Here is a 23,219-nt window from a genome sequence, read left to right as displayed (position 1 = left end):
GGTATATGTGACTCAAAACCTATGGGAGGCCAGCACCCATTTGAGGAGCAGCTGGAGGTCACCCTAATACATCCTGGATGGCACCAGGACGTATCACTGGGGAGATGTGCCGGGAGGAAGGGTAGTGGAAGAACGTCCCTATTCATAGAGAAGCTGCTGTTCCAGGTGTCTGCTAATTTTTTACCATTATAAAAGTTTATAAATTGTAGGTAAAGATCTATATACTCTCTATCTATCTTTTTATTAAAGTTAGAAATATAAAGATTAGGTAAAAGCTATGACATGTAAAAAATAAAAGCTGTAAAATGATTCTGAAATATTGTCTTATCAATGTAATAATGTTGTCAGTAACTAAAGAGGAATAATTGTGATAATGCCCCTCACTAAATGGGTCAGAAAGTTCCTCCAAGTAACCAATGCCACAGACAAGTAACAAATCTAAGTCCTCAGTTCTGGGTCAGTACAGATACACAGCCCTTTGAAGTGATGACCTGCATTTCAAAGGGCCTGGAAAGATGTGAAATTAAAAAATTTCCTCGATGAAATGCAGCAATAGAACCAATACACAAATTAACATGCTGCTGTGAGCATGTGCGGCAGATCCAGCTAAACTTTCCCCTAGGCAGGAGATAGTGGCCTGCCTGGAAACAGATGGGAGAAGGCACATCTATGGCCTTCAGCTGAACTTTATCCCCTTGGAGACATCCTGAAGACGTGCACTGCTAGGAACTGGCACAGAGATGGTACCTGGGAAGTTCTATAAATCAGATATTTTGATGGCGTTTTTTGGGAACTTGGATCTACTGCTTATTCAAGGGGTTGTTTTGGCAGCAGCATTCATTTCTACATGCTGTAATATGAATTCCTAGTGAATGTGGGAGATATCTACTCATAGAGAGGATGGGAAGGGATATATATACCTTTTTCTTTTTATGAATGTTTTTAAAAAGCTTCATATTTCTCAACTGTTGGTGCCATATGAAAAAAAAATACCATTTCTCACCTGCATACACAGATGTATCACAAGCTTTGCGTTTAGGTCACGGAGTAAAATTTGGCAGATTCAACACATGCCTCTTATTTTGGCAGTGCAAAAAACCCCCACATCACTTCTTACATTGTCTTTCTTTTCCTGTCTCATTCCCACTTACATGAAGTATCAAAGAGCCTTGAAATATCTGTAAGGAATTTTCCAAATAAAAAAAATCTGATTTATAAATTACTTCAATGAAGTGCTCTGTTTGTGAACCAGTGGTAAATCATGTATTTATTTAGCAGGAATACATTCCATTGATAATCAAAGAAAAAGTAACAGAAGAAAGTTAAGTGGCATTTAACACATTTTGCAAAAAAACCTAAAGTGTGTTAAAAGTGTTTCTCCCATTAAAAAGAAATGCATCAGTGGAAGATCCACCGCAAGAAAAAAACCACAAAATAACACATTAGTAGGTTAAGCATGATTTTTACAAAGATGAGTAATGGTGAGATTTCAGAAAAAAATGTTACCTATAGGTCAATCTGAGCTGCTGCACTGAAAGTGAATACACTTAACAGTGAGTTCTACTCTTTCCTAACAAGTCTCACAGCAGCTATAATGACATCCACCAGGACATTACATGATTTGAGTGGTGCATGTGCAGGTAGCAGGACAATTCTTCTTCATCTGTGGATGGCCACAGCCAAACAAGCTTTTCAGATTCCCGCAGTTTTCAGCTAAATCTTGATACTTGCAAGGATTGGCTAAAAATACAAAAGATAGACACAAAACCATGAAATATTATTTAGAAAACAAGTCCCGGTCTGATACTTCTTCATTTTCCAAAAATTCTGAATTTTCATGTCTGTATAATCTTTGTACTCTTGCTCTAGTGTTAAAATTGTTTGAATATTATAGAAAAGGGAGAAAGGTGGCATCTTGCGGTTCTCATCTATTTGTATGCTTTGACTTGCTCCACATGGGAGTCTGAAGAATCCAGAGGCCTGTTCAGATCCTCACGTACATACAGATGTGTGAAGCCTGACGATCTGTTCGTGCCCTTAGATAGAGATGTACAACAAGACATTTTTTCTTGAGATTTCCAGGAGAGGGAAGAAGCAGATTGTTGGTGTGATAATGCACCTATTGCTCAACAGCAACACAATTTACTTCTTCTCACAGGAAGGTTGAGGTTGGAAGAGACCTCTGAAGGTCATCTGGTCCAAACCCCCTACTCAAGATTGTGCCTGTTCTGGTGGAATATCTAACCACTATCATTTCTGGGGGGAAATGAAAGAGGCACTTCTGGGATCTTTCATCCAGATTAGCAAGAAGTAACTATGCAAAGACACAATGCTACAGAGGAACAAAATTATTATCGGAGGTGATGCAATGTTTGTTGCAAGGAGAAGAACACATTCACTTACTGCAAAGCCCTTTGTCGCAGTGGCCGGGACAGTCTGCACATTTCGGTCCACTTTTGTAAGGTGTAGCTATTTGCGATGCCCTATTTCCTCTGAAATTTGAAAGAAATACAAAACGAAACACGATCAAAGTGCAGCTCTGGGCCATTAACAGGAATTTATGTTATTTATCACAACGAAAGGCATCTGGAAGTTTTGGGATAAAATTATTTTCATAGACAGTCACATTTTCTTTTCAGATATTCATAGAATACAATAACTTTGATTTTAAATAAGAAGAATAAGGTTTAGAGAAAGAAAATCGATTATTTGAATTTGTATAGCACTATCAGTTAAAAAAAAATCTTACGTGCTTCTCAGTTCTGCTTTTCTAATGGCTTTCAAGTGATTGTGGCTTATAAGGAAATAATCTCAGCAGATGCCTTCTGGCATGCAGCTGTTTCAGATGTTCTCTTTACCTCTGTGAATATTCATTTGCTGTTGGCTTTTATTTTGCATTGGACTTTCTTGTCTGTTTGTGGTCAAAGTTATAGGATGATTCGTGCATGATGCCTGATTCTGACAGAGATAGACCTTCCTTTGTTCATATGCTAAAATTTCCCTAATATCTGTTTCAATGTGAAATAAAATAAATAATTAACCTGATGTTAAACCCACAATTCACACTGGTATTTTCAAAATCATAAATAGTTGAAATAAACTGGAATCATTTTATCCTACACATGACCGCAGGAGTTTTTGAAAACATATCCATGATTATCGCATCTTAAAAGAGTAAAAAGGCAGTACGTACGAAGGACAGTATTGGCACACATAGAAGTACTTGAACTGTTTCTTAGGACAGTAGGCAACTGCACATCCAATCTGGTAACTGTTGTACCAGATTAGCTGTAGAATAAAAATAAACACATTATTTCAGAGTCATGTTTTACTGAATTCTCATCAAACGGCTCACAAAATAGCAGAACCAGAATTTTATTTTGTTTTGTCTATTCAGCTTTAAGTTTACAGTTTACCGGTCAGAAAGAATAAATAAAAAAATGAGTTAACTGTCCTCCAGTTTCCAAATGTTTTTGTACAGTTTCTGGCAGGACACTAATGTTTAAATTCAAATATTTTCATCATAAACATTTTGCTTTGACGTTTCTTAATCAGGCATCTCATTCCCTATACAGAAAATATTTATTTCTAAATTAAAGATATCCATTTTATTTTTCCTACAGAATAATATTTATCTTATGGGCAGATCTTCCAAAATCCTGGTTCCATTGCCTCAGAATTAGATGTAAAAGAGTTTTAACTTATCATTCATCTTTGGATCAGAGTGTGAATGATAGATAATGATTTGATGACCGTGATAATTTTTTTTTTTCTGCTGATAAATATCTCCCAGCTCCCCTAAGTGTACTCCAGTAATTACAGAGTATTATTGCAGTTTGTTTCAATTCTCCATACCTGAGTATAGTTCTCAATATTGACATTTTTCGCAGTTGCTCCAAATCCGTACTTGAAATTGGAGGACTGACTGCGCCAGACTTGAATTGCTTCAGCCCATGTTTTTGGGTAAGATGATAGTAACACATTCTCACCGCAGGTGACACCTGAAATAGAAGTAAATCTATTACTTAAGAGAGAAGCAAACTGTAGGGTGGGAGGTAGGACAGAGGGGTTGTAGCTACATCCTAAAAACATTTCTATGATGCCAACCTATTTGGCCTGTGATTTTAAGAAAAGGGCAACACACCTGATTCTATGAAAGACAGGAAATGTTATAGTGATTTTGGTGAGCTTTCAGTCACAGATACTTATTTGACTACAAACTGTTACATGAAAATGGCTGTACTTAGTCATACCAACAGTCACCTACTGTGCTGTCTTGTCTCCAGCAGGAGACAGAAGCGGACACTTTAAGAAAGGTACAAATACAGGGCAAGTACATAGCACGCCTCTCCCAATTTCCAAAAATTTGTCTTTCAGTCTATTTATCTGACAAAGATGTTTTCCTGTTTAATAACCCTAAAACGATTCTACAACAGATTAAAAGTTTTCCTTATTTCTAGCTCACATGCACAGGGCTCATCTGCAAACTGATATTAACCCATCAGCTTAGTCTCTATATTTGTCATATACCATTAATGACTCTCTGATCTCTTGGACTGATTTTCATTCCACAATTTTTTGCCCATTTCTCAGCATTTTTGGCAGCTTTGTCACTCCACACCTGAAAGACACAAAGGAAGAAGTATCCAGGTCACAGAAAAGTTAGTGAAGTCCATGAGGATTAAAAATATGGGGAGTGACTTGGATGTTGTGCACTGAATGTTGCCACGGTCCTCAACAGAAAGAAGAAGAGTCATACCAGTTTACACTACTGGGGCATGAGCACCACATTACTTCAGCTCTTAAAGGTTGTAGAGCAGGTTATTCTGTACAGTATCACACAGTCCCGATCTCCAGATGGTCCTGAAGATTAGGAATTTTACAACCTACTGTTGCTTTCTTTTGGCTTTGTGTCTAAGTTAACATTGCAGGGTGCAGCGTACTAAATGATATAAAAACTCATTTTCAGCCCAGGTGCAGCTGAGACGTAGGGATAGACACCAGCTGGACTTTGAACCTAGGGAAAGTTTGCGAGTTTCACCATGCAGACTTAAACATAAAGCACTCACCAGCTCACCTTCTCATGGGATAGGGATAACAAAGAGCATCAGGGGTGACAGGGGTGGGAGCAGTGATGGGCAAAGCAAACTCAGCTGAGGACAGATGGTTACGCAGATCTAGGTCTTTTTTTTTTTTTCCCCCTGACAGTGCATGATTCACCAGCATGCTGCTGCTCGTGCTCCTGCTCCACCTTCGCTTTAGAAACTCTTTCCTTCACCCAGGACATGTGTTTCTCTTCTAAGGCAGCTGCTTATCCCACAGACTAAAGAATGGGATCCATAACCTGAGAACCATCACCGCATTTTCTACCCTACTCCCAGTTTAAATGTTTTCCTTGAAAAGGCTTGCAGTTGCTGTCTGTTGCAATGAACAAACATAAAGTACCAATTTATGGCTCACCGTGCAGGCTACATGTTGGTTTGACAGCAATAAATAGATGTGGCTGGGGCAAACCTGTATTCAAGATTCCTGTAGACAAAAACCCTCAGGAACTATGAGTTCCTATGTTGCTCAGTTGAGTTTTTCTGAGTGGAGAAACTAAGATGTGTTGGTTAGGAGAGAGGTTTTGAATAATAGTTGTGACTATCCTGTAACCTTTGCGATGATTTCACAAGTGCTTGCATCTTCAAGGTGTGCAAAATTAAGCATGAAGCCTGCAGAAGCAAAGGGATAAAATTCTGATTTCTTCATCTCAGTCCCAGAGCACCTTTCCTGCCCTCCCTGTTCAGTGAGTGCGTGTTATTTAGAAGGCTAAAATCTTCTGCTAACGGTGTGGGAAGTAGATTAGTTGCAATGCATAGCTTACCATCTTCAGCATGTTGCTGGCGGTGGGAACTACAGATCTCCGTATTTCATTGTGCAGGTCAAGGATCTGCTTTTGGTTTTGCAACTTAAAATGAGGAGAGGAAGTGTCCAATTGTTTATACTGAAAACCCTGGAAAACAATGATGATGAAGGTTTCAGATATCAGAATTTTAATAAGCAAGATAAATGATGAGATTCCTGTCAAAGTAAAGCTTCTTGGAAATTCCCAATTTTCCTTTACTATTTCTTCTATTCCTATAATTGCTGGGTTTTTTTTTCTTCTTTCTTTCTTTCACTTGAACTGCACATTTCACTAGGAAACATGGTCCTAAATTAATTTTTTAGATAGGAATTCTACCTTCAGATGCCTCCACATCAAATATGGAGAAAGATTAGCTCTGGAACCAAATCTCAAGTCTTTCTTTGACATCTTGTGTGAACTAAAAAAGTCCCTAGCTCTTGTCACTTGTAAGCTTTGGAAGTATGTGAAGTTAGATGAGAATTTAGGGCTGTTTGCAGACTATCTTTTGAAATACCTAAGGTCAAGAAAGCAATGAATGATTTAGATTGCATTTTACATAGTGATGTCAGGTTATGAGCCCTTGTGGAGAGAAAGAGTTGCAATGCTTATGTTGAAATTTTCAGAGTAAAACATCACCCAGGAAAAGATTTTTCACACTTAATGTCTGAAAATGAGACATCTCAGTCTAAGATAGACACCTTGACTCTCTTTGTGGCAGAAGACAGAGGTAGTTCATCCCAGAATATTTGAATTCCTTTTTTAGGACTGGAAAAATAATTCTCTACAAGTACCTCTTTCTCCTTCCTTTGTTTGTAGAGAGAAGAGATCTCTCTGACAGAGATCTGGACAACTAATACATTGATGCTTAAATCAGTGAGATGAGCTCTGCCATTGGTGTGATGGTGTCTTTTTTAGGCACTCGTTCATTTTATTTAATTTTAGATATGTATACCATAGATATAAATATCTAAAAGTCAGTTTGCCTTTACAGTCAATCCGAAAAGCATAAAATGAGAGTGGCTAAATTCTGGAATGTCCAAGTAATATGGATGAATCTTACTGCTTTGCCTTCAGAACTCAATTCTGGGTGTTAAAGGCTCTAGCCTGTGGTTTAAACTGGCATCTAATGCCATTTTAAATGCCCAGAGAGCCATACCTAGCCTCAGACTGTTGCTCCAGAAAAGGATAGCTGTCTGTGCAGCTGTCCAGGAACGGCTCAGATACTCTGGAGAGTCTCAAGGTGCATTAGGACTCTTCTGTTTGAGCAACTGAACCTACCCCAAAAAGTGTCGTACATCTTGTTTAACTTCAGAGATTTAGAATGGTAGAAATAATGTCTCAGCCATTTATTTTAAGATGCTGCTATACTTGGGTAAAAGAAACAAGCAATTTAGGACATGGTTCACCCAAAATTTATTGAGGAAAGAGATGACTGGCATCCCCAAAATACTTATTTCTTTTCATTCATTATTTAGTAGATCTTGATAAACAGCTCATAGTCAAATGTCTACATAGCAGATACCTACATCTTACGAGATTAATTCTCTCTAAGTTGAGGTGAATACTAGATTTCTGATACTTAGCTAAACTACTTTAGAATAGCCTTTGTTCATATTTTTGGGGAAAAAGTATTATTAAAATTATTCTTATGAAGAGAAGACTATTTTGATAGGCAGAAGAAATATTTTAATGCAAAAACCTGAGAAAATCAAGAATTCATCTTATTGTGTTATGTTAAAACGCTAACATTAATTTTAACCCTGGCTTGTTAAGCTCTAGAGATCACTAGACCAGAGTATGCCGTGTCACATACTATACAATGTGCTCAGATATGACTCTTTTGCATAGATGAATGCTCCTACCTGTCCATCAGTCTGGTGTAACAAAGCAGCCAGGAAAATAACTGCAGTTAGTAGATCCATTTCTACAGAGAAAAAACAAACAAACAAACAAACAAAACCAAACACAAAATCCATTAATCTCTGCTGCATAAAGTTTGTGGTGTAATGTGGTACGTGAGCAAGATACAAAACTGTTGCAAAGTCAAGCCTGCCACACAGATTATTTTAACTGCTATCTAATACAGTTGAATGTGCTGAAACTGTGCAAATTAGTGTATGGTGGTGCATGGGCATCACTATCCTGTACAGAGATGACTCCACCTGGTGTTGAAGCAGGGGCTGTAAGTAGCATAAAGTTCTGTGTTTCTTTAACAGATCAATCAGCCCCCTCTTGAATTTGCAACATTTCTTTCATCTTTGCCTCCTTGTAGAACAAAAAAGCTCATTAATTTGTTCAGTAGGGTCACAACAGCGTCCTACTCAAGCAAGCATCATCCATATTGGGAACTGATGTTTTGGAGTGGAGCACTGAACACATAAGCGGTTGTCTCCATTCCTTTCCTGCTCACTGTTTCTTCATTAAATCAGCATCATAATGGCTCAAGCAAATGGTGGTGATCACCCACAAGTTACATCTGACACCTAGACATAAACAAAACCTTCAGGAAGTAATATTGGCTATTGCCCTTTGGCTGCTAAGATACCTTATAGAAGCAAATGCCACAGTACGTACACAGACAGTGTGAAACCCACTCGTATTCATGGGATATTTTTTCTACATGTCGGAAGAAGTAGAGGTTACTTATCTTTGTACTGTTAAGCATATACCAGAGATCATGTCTTTTTAGTTGGCAAAGAGCAAAATCCCAAGGAAAAGTAACTTTGAGCTCAGTGGGTTATCTTAAAGCAGACTGAAGCTAGCAAGGAAAAAAGATGTAATAAAAAAATGTCAAACATAATAAATCTTGCAGCTGACTTCTGAGAAAAATCCACAGCGTGAGCAGTACAGGTCAGTGGTAGAGATCCAGGAAATTCTACTTGACAGGGAAACTATTGGGATAACACCTGTTAAAACCGTAAATATATAATGAAAATATAAACAACCCACCAATCCATCTCTGCTAAGTGATTAAAGAAACATGTTGATGTTAGGTGAGAAGAATGAGTTAAGAGTTTTTACTTCTGGCAGGAACTGAAGCATAGATTCACATCTCAGAGAATTAACAGCAAGTTACCAGGGTCCTGGAAATGCAACTTATTTTTAATTCTTCTTTCATTGAGTAAAACGAACATTTCTTGTTCCTAGAATAGTGACTTGGAAGAAATGGCATTTGTAACATTATTCATATCCTGTTCATTGTTTAACATCTGGAATTGCCTCTGGATTTTTGATCTGATCTGTTTTTCATTTATGTTGTGTTTATGTTACCGATGTCAGTGGATTTACTTGCTATTGAGTCCTGTGTGAGTGAGTCAGCCTACAGCTGTGGTGTCAGAGATTTCTGCTTATTATAGGGATAATAATATCAACAACAACAACAACTACAATAATAATAATAGTAATAATAGCAATAACAATAATGATGGGGCTCCATAAAGTGTGTTAGTTTTCTTCTCAGGTGCTTTAGTGTGACTCTTTCATTTATAAATAGTGCAGCATCTCCAATACTATGAGAAAATTCTATACATTGTGATCGCTGGGCACAAGCAGGTCCACTTATAACCCTTGTCTGGGGCTAAATTTCCAACTAAACCAACTCTGGGCAGAGGGCTTGGGAAAGGCCTATGAGAACACTAGAGAATAAATTAAGAAAAAGTTTAAAAAAATTTGTTATCAAACATCTTTCTTTGTGTGTGAGCCCCCTTCTATGTTTACATTTTATGAGTATTCCACACTAGTTTGCAGTAAGAGTATTCCAACATAACTGTCACAGTGTATAACGTCACGGTAAAGGGCTTGATGCAGGGATGCTCTTGCCAGCATTTGGCTTTGCAGTTGAGAGTGACTCCCACTGAATTTAGATGCCAATAACTATAGGCACAGCTAGAAATATTCCTCATTTTTACACAGGGAAGACTTTCCACTAAGATTGGAGGTCAATCAACCAGGGAATATAAATTTACCATGTGACTTTTACACCCGGGAAAAAAATCTTAGGGCTAATATTCACAGCAAAGCATTCATGAACAAATGTAAAGCATGAATCCATATATCAGAATAAGGCCATCAAGCCGCTATTGGAACAAGATGAATTCTTTATTTTTAAATTCCCACCTATGCAGAGTTTCAACCTACCTCTAAGGAACTTAAAGAAGAAAAGCGAAAACACGTCTCTCTTCTCTTGCATGGTAGCAATGCAAGACCAAGATGTCTGAGTTCAGACCAAAATCTCCACACATTGTTGAATTATTCCACGCAATGTGCTGTATTCTTTCATGAGCTCACAAGGTAATGAGCTTGGTGTATCAATTCCCAAACTGGTATTAACAAAAATGGTAGGACACCACTGCCATATGGGCTTCAAAAATGGTAGGACACCACTGTCCAGTGGGCTTCATAGTTACACTATGATGGCATTGTGCTTGGGCTAACTAACCTGAACTCTTAGGTCTATTCAGCCTATGAAAACACCAAGATAATGTGGTTTGGTGACTACAGTTCTCCTCGTACAAGCTAGGTTGCAGCTAGATTGATCATTTATTTCAGTACTATATTCTGTTGCATGATATAAATCAGCAAGACATATCCTATCACACCAAACACTTCATATCATTCAGACATTCAGTCTTTAGCTTGTTCGCCCATAATTGCATAAGGAAATCACTTTCATGAGGCAGAGTCAGGTTCTCATATTAATGAGGAATAAATTCTTAAACTGAAGGGATATCTTTGGTCACTGAGGGGTTGTCTTGTCCTTACAAGCAGAAACAAGATCTGGGATTCGCCAGGTAAGTGCTGCAAATGGAAACAAAACATTTCTAGCTCCAGAATTAAACTCGATTAAAACATCACTGCACATCTTCAATTGTCAGACTGTACAATCAAATCTATGCCTTGGAGTAAATGTATTTGGCATTACTTTCAAAGACAAAAGACAACAGTTCCCATATACAATTATCCTTCCATGTCAATAGTGTTGAATCCACTAAATCGCTTTTCATGCTTCTGAAAAGACAAATGCTAGAGATGCATTTTTAGATAGCTCTGCTTGAAAACTGGACATTTCATGCAAATTTGATTGAATGCAAAAAAAATAATAATAAAAAAAATCTATAGTTAGAAACAAAGGTCTGTTTGAAAAATACAGTCCAGCCTTTTCATGTTTAGTCCTGGTGTTCCACTCTTCAGCAGAGTCTTTTTCCTGCCAACTGATAAATCTTTCAGGGCATAGCAGGTTTGAAAGTTTGTAAGAGTGGGAATATTTGTCTTTTCAGTTACTTTGATATAAGTTTTTTCTACCTTCTCTGAGTCTACATCTTTCACTCTCATTTTGTAAAATTTTCACGCTGCATTAGAAAATACAATCCGTTTACTGCATACTGTCAGATAGACATTTTAATAGCATATATATCTGAAAGTTTGGACAGATAGTTAACATTTCTAGACGGCAAAATTCTGAGTTCAGCTGTACTGGTATATCCCAATACTCAAGTGAAATAAATTCAACATAAAAATAATTCAGATGGCATTAGAAAAGCATTTTCCATGATTGACCACCCTCTGCAAAATGGATTAATTTATGTTCACGTTTGAAGAATGAAACAAGTGAGTCAGTGTTACCTTTTGATCTCAAGAAATATGGAATTAGACTTCACTGAAGCCGTTTCTTACCCACACGGGTTGAAGGTGAAGAGAAGATATAATTTATTTTTAAATTCTTCCTCTGTGAAGAAGATCTTTTCTTTTAATTATCACATCTGGTACAACTTAGATTTTAAATACATTAGTCTTTGTAGCACAGTGCCCAATCAATACTGACCAGGTTACTGTATGGATAAAATCTCTAATACAGAAATTCAATTCTGCATACATTACCTTTGTCCAGCCAGAATCCTTCTGTTTCTTCGGAAGGGTGGCAGGAGTGAGAGGCCCTCCTCACCCACTCTAGGGTTGTGTATATATATATGCGTTCCCTTCTCTTTCCTTATCAATATTTATTGCTCATAAATGACATCAGCTGTGGGGCTTCACATTTCAGAAGAAAGAATTTTTCTTAATGAACAGGTGACTGAAAATGAACCAATCCAATTGCACTGGTTTGGTATTTTTTTTTGTCTCCAGGGTAAGGAAAGCGATAAGATAAGATAAGATGCTTGTCCTTTTGCAGCACTTTGACTTTGCCAAGATACTTGTGGTCTGATCAGCAAGCTACAGTGCTAATGTTGTGTTCACAAAATGAAAGCTCAAGTTGAGGGATGGTTGTTTTGCAATTGTCTGTCCTCTCTCTGGCAAAAGAATGGAATATGAATTTTGAGGCAGAGACATAAGTCAATAACTCACTTCATAGCCATGCACAGAATGACCTGCACTCTGGGCAACACAATGATATTTTCTTCCAAGTGGTTCCTAAACTTTCATGTGCTAAATAAAATTTATATCGTATTAGCTCACTGAGGCCAAAAGGCTGTGGCACTAGGCATTATTTTACACACATTTCGCCCCATGTGTTGCTCAAGAGTAACCTATTTGCGGAATGGCTACAGACTTCTACATCTTCCCCTTTTAGTCTGGAGAGATGTGTGGCATGTGTTCGCTTTTTTTGCTCTGGTGCAGCATCACTCAGCTCACCTTTCTTTTTGCAGAATATTTCCTTCCATTTATTTATAAGGTAATACCACAAAGTCAGCTTTGACAGGTCCTAAGTGCTCAACTCTATTTAAGCACAATATGACTGGCTTCCTTCCACGCTGCCTGTCGGCTTTCAGAATGCATAAAGCATCTGCACATCTCACAGAATCACAGAATCGTAAAATGGTTTGGGTTGGAAAGGACCTTAAAGATCATCTAGGTCCAATCCTCTCATTCTTTTCTTGCAGATCCCTTTCTCATCCTTGCCTTTGCTGTGGTGCCTTGCATGCTGAGCCCCGTTTTCGTTATGCTGGGTTGAGGTTGCTGCCCATAGTGTGACTCAATATTGTTTTATTGTTTCTTGTTTTCTGCAGTATTCCTGTTGCACATATGCTGTGGTCAGAATTTTAATACTGAATTATGATTCCTTTCTAACACAGCTGCTTTTGTTCTTTACCTGTATAGCAGGCAGCACTACAGGAAGCCACTCATGATAAGGTCTCCCGAATCCTCCCATGTTCTGAGATAAGGGAAAGGATGCTTTTTATCTGAAGTGTTTGTGACAACTTCGATGAGACCAAGGTTGTCATCATCAGAAAGACTAATAAACTGCCTACTGTAGTTATTAAGACTACATCTCTATCACCTCTGACACTTCCATATACTCACTGTCCTGGGAGATAGTTCCATTTTACCCCATTCACTGCATTCAGTAATTTTCATTAATTTGCTACAGTCACCTGAGCTTTATTTGTATTGTTAAAATGAAATGATACCACTGCAAGTATTTCTTTAAAGCACGCCACACCTGTTTAAATAGTGAAATCCATTTGTTCCGTAAAGAACGTCTGTCAGATATGCTACAATTCATGGTCTATGGGTAAGATAATTGGGAAGAAAACAAAGATTAATAAAATTGACATCCGGAACCATGGTACAAAGAGCGATTTAGCATATCAATTCTCACTTCCTCATGTGGAGTACCAGAAGGGGTAGAGTAATTCAGTTTAAAAAAAAAAATAAAATTCCACAGGGTTCTGCAAATGTATATATTTATTTTAAAGATAAAAATATGGAAAGTTCTTAAAAAAAAAAAAAAATCAGCTTGAGAGATTTGACTGTGGAAGTTCTTATACTGAACTATAAGAATCTCATTTGACCTCAAGTAATGAAGGCAAAAATTCCAGTTTCTTCAATTCTTCAGTTCCACTGAAGCTAATGACAGCTTAACTAGTACTTTTGATTAAAATTCATGCCGTTTAGTGTGGTTCAGGCTTTGCATAGATCTTAGCTATACAAAACACCTTGCAGACCTGATACTTTTAGCTAACTCTGTTTTGCAAAAAGGAGCATTCATTTCTTCCACACAACCCAACTCACCTTCCACTCTAGATGATTATTAGGGAGATAACCAACAGGGTAATAATTCAAACAGTTATTCTCATATGGGGTTAGATGCTACACAAAAGGCTAGCCCAGGCAAAGGGCAAAATAGTAAGGAAATGTTTCTGAATTTCCTGATCTCTTGCTTTGAAATTAAGAGGGAGATTTTTAACTTTTTGTGTGTTGTAAACAGGAGTTCATTACTCTTACATCCTCCCTTACAGAAATCAGCACCCTAGAAACAGAGCACAGGAGAGGAAAATGTAAAGAGCATATGAAGGAGGAGCTAAGCGCACTAACACGGAGTCCCACCATGTCCCTTTTACATGCTTCCCCTTTGTGGGAGGGGACAAGATACTTCTGGATGTTTTGAGCACAGAGATGTCTTTTTTGAACTCTCCTGCTTCTGCAGAGCCCCAGATCTCCCAAGCAAATGGAAACAACACTGTCTGCAATGCACGAATTGTAGTCATGGCTGCTAACCTACTGCTGGTACCAGCCTTTGGACTGCAGATAAGTTATGAAAGTATTCATCCTGAAGCAAAAAATACGGGTCTAGATCCTCCATAAAGGATTTTCCCTATTAAAGGAATTCCAATTTTTGCAGTGCCCAGATGATACAGTTATTTCCCTAGTGATTGTGATGTCTCCTTTCATGACACTGGGAAACTTGAAACTACTGCCCATGTGACTATTCATAACCAAGGAAAAAATCCCCCCCCAAATAAATGAACCAATAGTAACTGTGCATAAGCACAGTATAATGGAATAGCTTTAAAAAACTGTCAACCAGAAACTTTGAGAGGCCTGTTCCCTCCCTTCTAGTGTTCTAGTCCCTAGAACAATATCTGGTATAAATAGGCTGTGCCTTATAGATGTTTTTCTACATGGTTCTTAAAAGTTTGCAGTGAGGAGAATTCGTGGCTTCCTTGGGGAATAAACTTCATTCCTTTCTAGTCTTACTATTCAAAAACTGCTTGTAAAGTCTAATGTGCGCTCTTAAATTCTAAAGTCTGAAATTACAGAAGAAAATTTTTTTGCTGAGTGGAAGTCAGTTACATAAAGTCCAAATTGATTAACAAACGATTCAGTTACTAAAATCATAGACTTTTCATATCAAAGCTCAATATGTGCACGTGTTCATGGTCTTTTCAATCTTCTCTATTTAAATGTGGCAAAGCTGAGCAATGTAAAAATGTATCATTGCTCTTTATTAACTGTATGCAGATTGGCATTTGAGCTGCAGTTCAGATCTAATAATTCATTAGAAACATTTCTAAATCTATACTACAAATCTATGTAGTCTAAATCTATACTACACGACATTAAGGATCTGGTTCCAGAAAAGAACTCTGGAGTAAAATACATTCCAAATCTTGGGACAACTCAATCGTGAAAGCACTTGCATTTGAGCTAGTCTTTTTCATCTCCCTTTCTTGTAAATAGCTGAAAACCAGTTCTAACACCGTAGAATTATAGAATGGTTTGGGTTGGAAGGGACCTTCAAATATCACCTAGTTCCACGCCCCTGCCCCGGGCAGGGCCACCTTCCACTAGCCCAGGTTGCCCAAAGCCCCGTCCAACCTGGCCTTGAACCCTTCCAGGGAGGGGGCAGCCACAGCTTCTCTGGGCAACCTGTGCCAGGGCCTCACCCCCCTCACAGGGAGTGTTGTCTTACATCTAATCTAAATCTACCTTCTGTCAGTTTAAAAACGTTACCTCTTGTCCTATCACTACACCCCTGATCAAGAGTCCCTCCCCATTTTTCCTGTAGGCCCCCATTAAGTACTGGAAGGCCACTGTAAGGTCTCCCTGGAGCCCTCTCTTCTCCAGGCTGAACAACCCTATCTCTCTCAGCCTTTCTGCGTAGGGGAGGGGTTTTAGCCTTCTGTCCATCTTTGTGGCCTCCTCTGGACCCACTCCAATAGGTCCATGTCCTTCTTGTCCTGGGAGCCCCAGAGCTGGGCACAGCACTGCAGGTGGGATCTCACAAGAGTAGAGTAGAAGGGGGGAATCCTCTCCCTCAACCTGCTGCCCACACTGCTCTGGACGCAGCCCAGGACACGGTTGGCTCTCTGGGCTGTGAGCACAAACTGCTGGCTCACAGTCAGTTTTCCATCCACTTACACCCCCAAGTGCCTCTCCGCAGGGCTGCTCTCCATCCACTCATCCCCCAGCCCGTGTTTGTGCTTGGGATTGCCCTGACCCACGGGCAGGACCTTGCAATTGTCCTTGTTGAACTTCACGAGGTTCACACAGTCCCACATCTCCAGCCTGTCCAGATCCCCCTGATGGCACATCCCTTCCCTCCAGCATCTCGAAGGCAGCACACAGCCTGGTGCTGTCAGTGAACTTGCTGAGGGCGCACTCAGTCCCACTCCCGGTGTCTCCAACCAAGATGTTAAACAGCACCTGTTCCAACACCGACCCCTGAGGAATGACACTTGTCACCACTCTCCACTTGGACATCGAGCCACTGAGTGAGACCATCCAGCCAACAATGTTCCAGGAAGCAACATATCTAATGCCTTTAAAATGTTAGATTAGAATAGGAGAAACTGGTAGATACAGGTCAGTGAGAAAGATAAACTCTATCCCTTCAATCACATTTCTCCCATAAAACAAACAAACCAACGCCTGTTAGTGAACGTTAACAATATGGAAGGATACAAAGAAAGTGAACATGGAAGACTTCTGTAGAGAAACCTCATGTGGAACAACACTTTTTTTCAGATATGTCTTCCCCTGTTAGAGTCTGACGTAACCAAACAAAACATAGTTCTGCTCATCTGATGTTTTAGAACAAATCTGTTATTTGAAATAAAATCGGTCAAGCAAACAACAATATTTCTCAGAATGCAAGTTGTGTTTTGATAAAAATGATTCATTGAATGATTTTTTTTAAGAAAAAGGAAGTGGAAACTACAACCTTTTCTTTCTAATAGGGAAAGATACAAAGCCATACAGACTCCAAACTATCACAGATATCTCAAAGGTGACGACGATTTGGAGATATTTGTTTCTTACTCATGGATAAAAATGGTTTTAAGGCCTCAGCTTCAGTTTATATGGTTAGTGACTTAAGCCATAACTATCTCTGTGTAAAACATGCTAATGAATTTTTCATTAATTCTTTTTGCTACATATATTTGCTGAGAAAAGGTGTTTCTTTAATCTAACAACAATACGGGGACTTTTGCCATGAATTCCTTACAAAAATGTCAGCTCTAAATTCATTCCATATGTAAGCATTTCAGCCTTCTCATGCATTTGATATGAGTAAGCCAGAGGTATTGTAGATGGCACAGAAAGAAGGCTGGTCTTCTTGTAACAGTGTTGAGTTGGTAAAAAATATCTTGAACTTGCTGAGACTGAAAAGCTTGTTAAAATGTAGAAGAAAACAGGAAAATCAGATTTGCAAGTCAGTGAGACCTGGATAGACCATTCTATTAGACTGGTTGCAGTAAGAAAACGAGAAACATGTGGAGCAATGAAAAGAAGTGTTAAGATAATCTCCATTTAAAATCACAATATCCTAGCACGAAGAGTCATTTGGCAACGATATTGCTGATTAATTGCAGTTTGGCCCATAATAATTACTGAAATAACTTCATTTGGCCACAGCCAAACTTGTTTGTGGACGGGGTTCTCACCCTTTTTTGTAATAGCGTAAAGGTTATAACACTCTGAAATGGGAAACTACTTGATAAAAGATGAATCTAAGCTATATAACCAGTGGACATATTACATTTCCATTCACAGCATACCTTGACTGAAAAGGCTTTCATACATCTCACTGAAGCTCAGCCATTCCATAGTCTGATGTGCAGGAACCATAGAGCTAGGTGGAAAAAAAAGCAAGAGGGAGTATTTAGTTGCATGAAAAAGACCCTGAGATAAAACACTGTAAAGAAGGCATAGTTTTCTGGTTTCTGCATCCTGTAATTTTCTTCCCTTTTAGAGAGACATGATCTGATAGAAAATGAATGTACAGTCCAGGAAGCAGAACCTGGGACGCGCTGTTCTGTAATGAACTGCAGAAAAGTAATTGTAAGAAAAAAAGATTTCCTGGCTGAAAGTGATACTTGTCTTTTACAAGTTTCTACTATTGGAAAGTATCCAGTTATTCACACTAGTGTCAACAACATCTAAGCACATGTGCTTACATTAGTGTTTTTCTATGATCAAGGTGGGGAAAAGCAAATACATACATCTCTTCATAAATTAGTGTATAAAATTTTCTGAAAGAAGTCATAAAATATAGTTGTGTCTTACTAAAAGAGGGTATCTAAAATGTAAGTTTCTACATCTGAGCTAGTTATCCCAACAGAAGGAAGGAGATCTTCTGGGTTGGTGGAGATTGAAGACTAAATGCAGCAGCCTATATGGAGGTGCTTGGAACCGTTTTTTATGAAACAGGATGTCCAAAACACCCTTTCAGTGTTAAAGATATTACAAAGGACATATGGAAGACCTGCACCCTTCCGAATTGTAGCTGGACTCCTGGCAAGATACTCCGGTGCATCTCAGGATGTTGTGGGCTCCCAACTGAATCAAACACTTAAATGAGACAATGAGGAGTGTTTTGGGAGAGACTTCTCTCATGTTAAGATGTGTCTACATTTTAGCAGATTTATGGTGCATCAAGCTCTGTTGTCTTCACTGATCTAGCTCCACCAAGGAGAGGAACCCAGAACAGTTTTCTGGAAAAGCTGACCTTGTAGAACCAGGTGAATCTCCAGGTGAAAGGCAGATGAGCTCTGTAGCGCTGAGAGCATCCCTGTTTTCTAAGTGTGCATTCATGTCTTGAAATTCAGGTGTTATGATTCCATGTACCCATCATAGTCTTTTAATAACTAGGGTAGAATTCAGCTTAAATTCAAACCGTATATATCTACAGTATAGCTGCCCTCATCTAAATGCAGTTTACATCAGTCACTTCTGAGATACAACGTGCATTGACCTGAATGTCTCAACCTAAAACAGACCACATGAAACTGGGATTAAAAACATGTATTTTTCATAATTCACAATAAAAGTAATTTGGAGCAGTTAGTCTGCATTAATAATATTTCAGTCCAGGAGAACAGTCTCTAACCTCCCACTCTTCAGCAACGGAGTGAAATGAACTGGAAGTGTATGTTATCTATGAGGAAGTTTAGTTTGGACCAGATAACCCAAAATGAATCTGCAGAGAGAAAAAAAATCATGCAAAACTGAACTTGCAGCAGCCAGGAATTGTTTTAGAAACTTGGTAAATAAATACTCCCAGTCTTCTGTTTTCTTGGCGTGACTGATGTTTCATGAATTATGTTTAACCTAAGAAATTAATCTTGCTCAGAACAATTGAGTTCAGAGATGTGGGACTGATGGCTTTATTTCACCTACTGTTCTAAATTCAAGTGCATTTACTGACTATGTCTGTTTTAAATTGCCATCTTTGTCCCATGTTATGATGTTCTTTTGTATTTTATTTGTATAAAAACCGGAAGATTGATTTTCTGTTCAGTTTGCCTGGTACATGTTGGGGCACGGTAGAACCTTCACACAAAATATAGTAATCACGAATTAGTGAAGAGGAGGGGAAAGAAATGGGATGTAAAAAGAGAACCATGCAAAAGTAAGATACAGGTATACTCAAAGCAATGCCAGCTAAAAAATGGGGCCGTTGTAGGGCATCACAACTGTTGAATTCCTACCCACCTGCAGTTATGGTTTGTGGAGAAAGCCTGACAGTGAGCTGCTCAGGTGGTCAGAGCTAGCTTCTGCTCTATTGTACCCACTGACCACACAATCAGCAGCTGAACAAACAATTTAACAGTCAGCTAAAGCACATACGTTTTTCTCCTCACGTCCACTGCTGGCAATGCAAAGTCACTGCAAAAAGTTCCTCAATATACAACCTGCAGGTGCAAAAAGAAATAGGTACTAACTTTCTTTTCCCGTCCTCAGCTCTTAACAGCTTAATGCCTTTGGCTAGTGTCTTGCTTACATTTAGGATTTTGGGGATGGGAATCCTGTTCCTCACTGCTTCAGTACGGCTGCAGAGCACCAGGAGAGATCAGTTTTGTGGTAACAGCTGTGGATGTGGATTTGCAGAGGCTGCAGCTGCGTGCAGAGAGGAAATGGGTAGGGTAAGAAATGTAAGGCTAACAGCTCATAAAACCCAAAGCATGAGGGCAGAAGTCTGTGATCAGTGCTATGCGAACAGTGCAGCAACAGCCTAGGGCCATTCATTGCAGGTTGAAGCTCTTCCAGGTTTGGTTTCTTATCCATCCAGCTCAAACTAAGCAGTCAAATGTGTTTGCCAGACAAATAGCAAAACTGTGGCCTAGAAGGGGAGAACAAGCCAGCTGGGAGCCAACACAGAGCTGAAAAAAACTCTGACGTGAGCAGCAGATCTTTCACATCCTACATCTGACACTGAAGTTGAAGAGGAGATACTGGGAGTATGCCACTTCTTAATGTCAGCTTGGGCTGTGAAGTCAGCTAGGCACCACAACTGACCCTTAGGAGAATAGAGCCTACAGAAAAAGCGTAGATAGTGGTGTTGACATGATGCTCACTTTAATCTTTCTCTGAAAGCCCTAACAACCTGTCCCTCAAACTAGATGACTCATGAACTACATACTAGCCTCTTCTGAGGAAAAGGAATGCCTTATCTGAATGCTCTAACCTAAAGAAGTTGCTGCGCTGGTATGTGACTGGATTGCTTTTAATTTGTGAGTTTTTAGTCCTGTGAAAATTTAGTCCTGTCAAGACGATTTTGCACTCAGAGAAGTGTAGTTTGGCTGAGGACATAGCTACAAACCAGTTTCTCAGAGTGGGAAGGCTCCATTGGATCCACAACCCTTTTTGGTTCTGGCCCAGAATGTTCAACTGTAGAAGTAAGAGAGGGTTTCTTTTGTATTCTAGTTTGGAAAATTATGAGCTAGCTGAAGAGCACCATTTTAATTATCTTAAAACTATTGGGGGTTTGGGTCACATCAGCCAGTAAGTTTTTTCTGGAAGTAATTTTTCAGAGTTGGATAAACACTGTTCCTTTATCCTGCTGGCATGGGATTAGAACACCCAGGCAGGCTACATGAAATCCAGTTTAATTCTCTGTTTTAACAGAGAAGACGTAACACCTCTTAGCAGAGCTCCCCAAAAGGGGTTTATACATTATTCTGAGGAGGCTGTTCTCCGCTGCTGATATCACCTCTGCAGCCTCATGGTTAAGACGTTCCCCTAGGAAGCAGCCTACATGTATTCCAGCATTGCTTTAGAAATTGCAAACCCTGCACAGATATAGGTGCCCAGGGTGGCTGTGAACGCCATGTAGATCTTTCCTGGCATCTTCTTTCTAGTCCAGAAGATTAGGCATCTCTCACAAACCATCTGCCAGCCCCACACAGAGATACTGTAGGCACCAGGTCATCTAATATGGCACCAGACACTTATATTTGGGCATCTTGACCACTTCCAGAAGTCATTGGGAAAAGACAGAAGAGGAGATAAAGCAGGCATGCATATGCATGAGTGCCAGCCACTCCAAATCCCTGGTGACGTGAGGAGTAGGACACTCCTCCAGGAGGGATGTGTGCTTCAGTACAAACAGGAGAGGAGTCCATCAAAATTTCCTACACGCTGGGTGAAGTCTTTTATTAATGTAACTACTAATTGTGAAGGAGCTGGAGATCCAAGAACTACTTGTATTTTCCTTTGTCTCTGATTTTGCCATAAATGTCCTGAATTAAGCACCTTGTTCCCAGCTGAATGGAGTGATACAGTCTGATTTTTTTTTTTCCTAATGTGTTGGAGAAAATGGGAAAGAAAATGTTGTATTTATTTATTGCAAATTAAATTCCACCCCTAGGTCCCTGATTAAGCTGCAGGAAAAGAACACCAGAAGGGTAACAATTATTTTAATCATCTTTACAGGATCAAACACTTCATCTCCAAAGTCCAAACCTTAATTTTAAACTTGTCTCTCTTAAAGAGAATCTTCAATGGACATTTATGTGTTTTATTTGGTTTTTACAGTCACTGTTTAATGCCACAATTAATAGTTTAGTGTATTGCCTGATTATAGATCCTCATGTTCTTTTTCAATGGTGTTTCACATTCATATTTCTCTTTGAGAATACTTTATTCAGTATCCAGTAAAACCCTGGACAGCTTTCAATTCATCTGTGGTGAGAGAAGTTTGGGAATAGGATTGATGTAAAAATGTGTAAAGGTTTGGTAAGAGAAAGCAACAGCCTCTATCTAGATCCAAAAAATAACTGTCAAAGAACCACTTCATAATCTAGGGGAAACAATGCAATGGATGCAAAATATAGAAAATATATGGCTGTTTTCTGGGAGCACTGAAAAGCAGCTACGGGGTCCCAGCATGGTGACCTTTTCAGGCTTCTTGTTTCAAGTGCAATTAAAATTTTAACACTGTCATTTAAAACATTTTCGTGAAACCTTAAAGCTTTGGGTGCAGCTTTCTGCCACAGATGCTTATTGAATTTTTCCCTTTTTCTTATTTGTCTTGTCATTTTTTAAAGGATTGTTACCTTACAAAGAAGAAATATTGATTTATACGTCATCTTTTTTTGAAATATGCCCTCCAGTGTACGGTCCACCCAGAAGTCTGTCTTTGATTATTATTATATTGCATGTTTGTATTTTATTCTGACCATCTACTCATGTTGGTCTGGTTACTCCTTCTCCCTCAAAAAGGAATAATAAATAAATCTCTTAGTCCTGGTTACTCAGACTGCTTCCTACTATCTTTTTGTATGAACATTGTCAGTCTTACAATCACCTTGAGAAACTGAGGAAGGTCTTGATGTGGGCCAAATACATCCTCACTAAAATCCCATTGCCTGAGGGCAGTGTTGCTCTAGTTGGAGAAATGATGCTACTGGAATTATTAGAGCTGTAAACTTCTAGTAGGAAAAAAACGCTGAAAATTTCAAATATCTGCGAAAATTTCAAATATCTGCAAGAAGGAAGCAGCTTTCTTGTTTACTGCAGCCATATGCTATTTTCAGTTATCGTGTGAATGACTTAGCCCAGCACAAAGTTGAACTCACACATCCCTGTTCTAAAAAACTGTGCTAGGACTTTCCAGAAAGCTCAGTATAGTTGTTATGTACTGAGTCATCTCTGTACTAATATTTCATAACAATATATCATAAATTTCTTCGGAATATTATTATATCAACCTATGACTTACTGATAGTGAACAGAATGAAATAATAACTTGTAGGTCTTACTAACAGGAAAGTGGGGAATACATCTCAGAACAAGACATGCCCTTTTTGATGTTTTAAGTTTTACCATT

General features: G+C 38.9%; 1 protein-coding gene across 1 annotated transcript in view; it reads right to left on the bottom strand.

Annotated features, from left to right (window-relative positions):
• Window positions 1-1,612: 1,612 nt before the first annotated feature.
• CRISP2 (cysteine rich secretory protein 2) overlaps window positions 1,613-23,219 on the bottom strand; it is a 48,296-nt gene continuing 26,689 nt past the window's right edge. The window contains exons 2-7 of the mRNA XM_074933465.1: window positions 5,867-5,995; window positions 4,531-4,621; window positions 3,856-4,001; window positions 3,194-3,288; window positions 2,404-2,492; window positions 1,613-1,740 (exon numbers count right to left, since the gene is read on the bottom strand). Of these exons, the coding sequence (XP_074789566.1) occupies window positions 1,613-1,740; window positions 2,404-2,492; window positions 3,194-3,288; window positions 3,856-4,001; window positions 4,531-4,621; window positions 5,867-5,995 (678 nt within the window). The remainder of the gene's footprint in view (window positions 1,741-2,403; window positions 2,493-3,193; window positions 3,289-3,855; window positions 4,002-4,530; window positions 4,622-5,866; window positions 5,996-23,219) is intronic.

This window comes from Athene noctua, chromosome 1 (genome assembly GCF_965140245.1).
Source record: "Athene noctua chromosome 1, bAthNoc1.hap1.1, whole genome shotgun sequence".
NCBI classification, from domain to species: Eukaryota; Metazoa; Chordata; class Aves; order Strigiformes; family Strigidae; genus Athene; species Athene noctua.
This window is presented reverse-complemented; position numbering and strand designations above follow the sequence as displayed.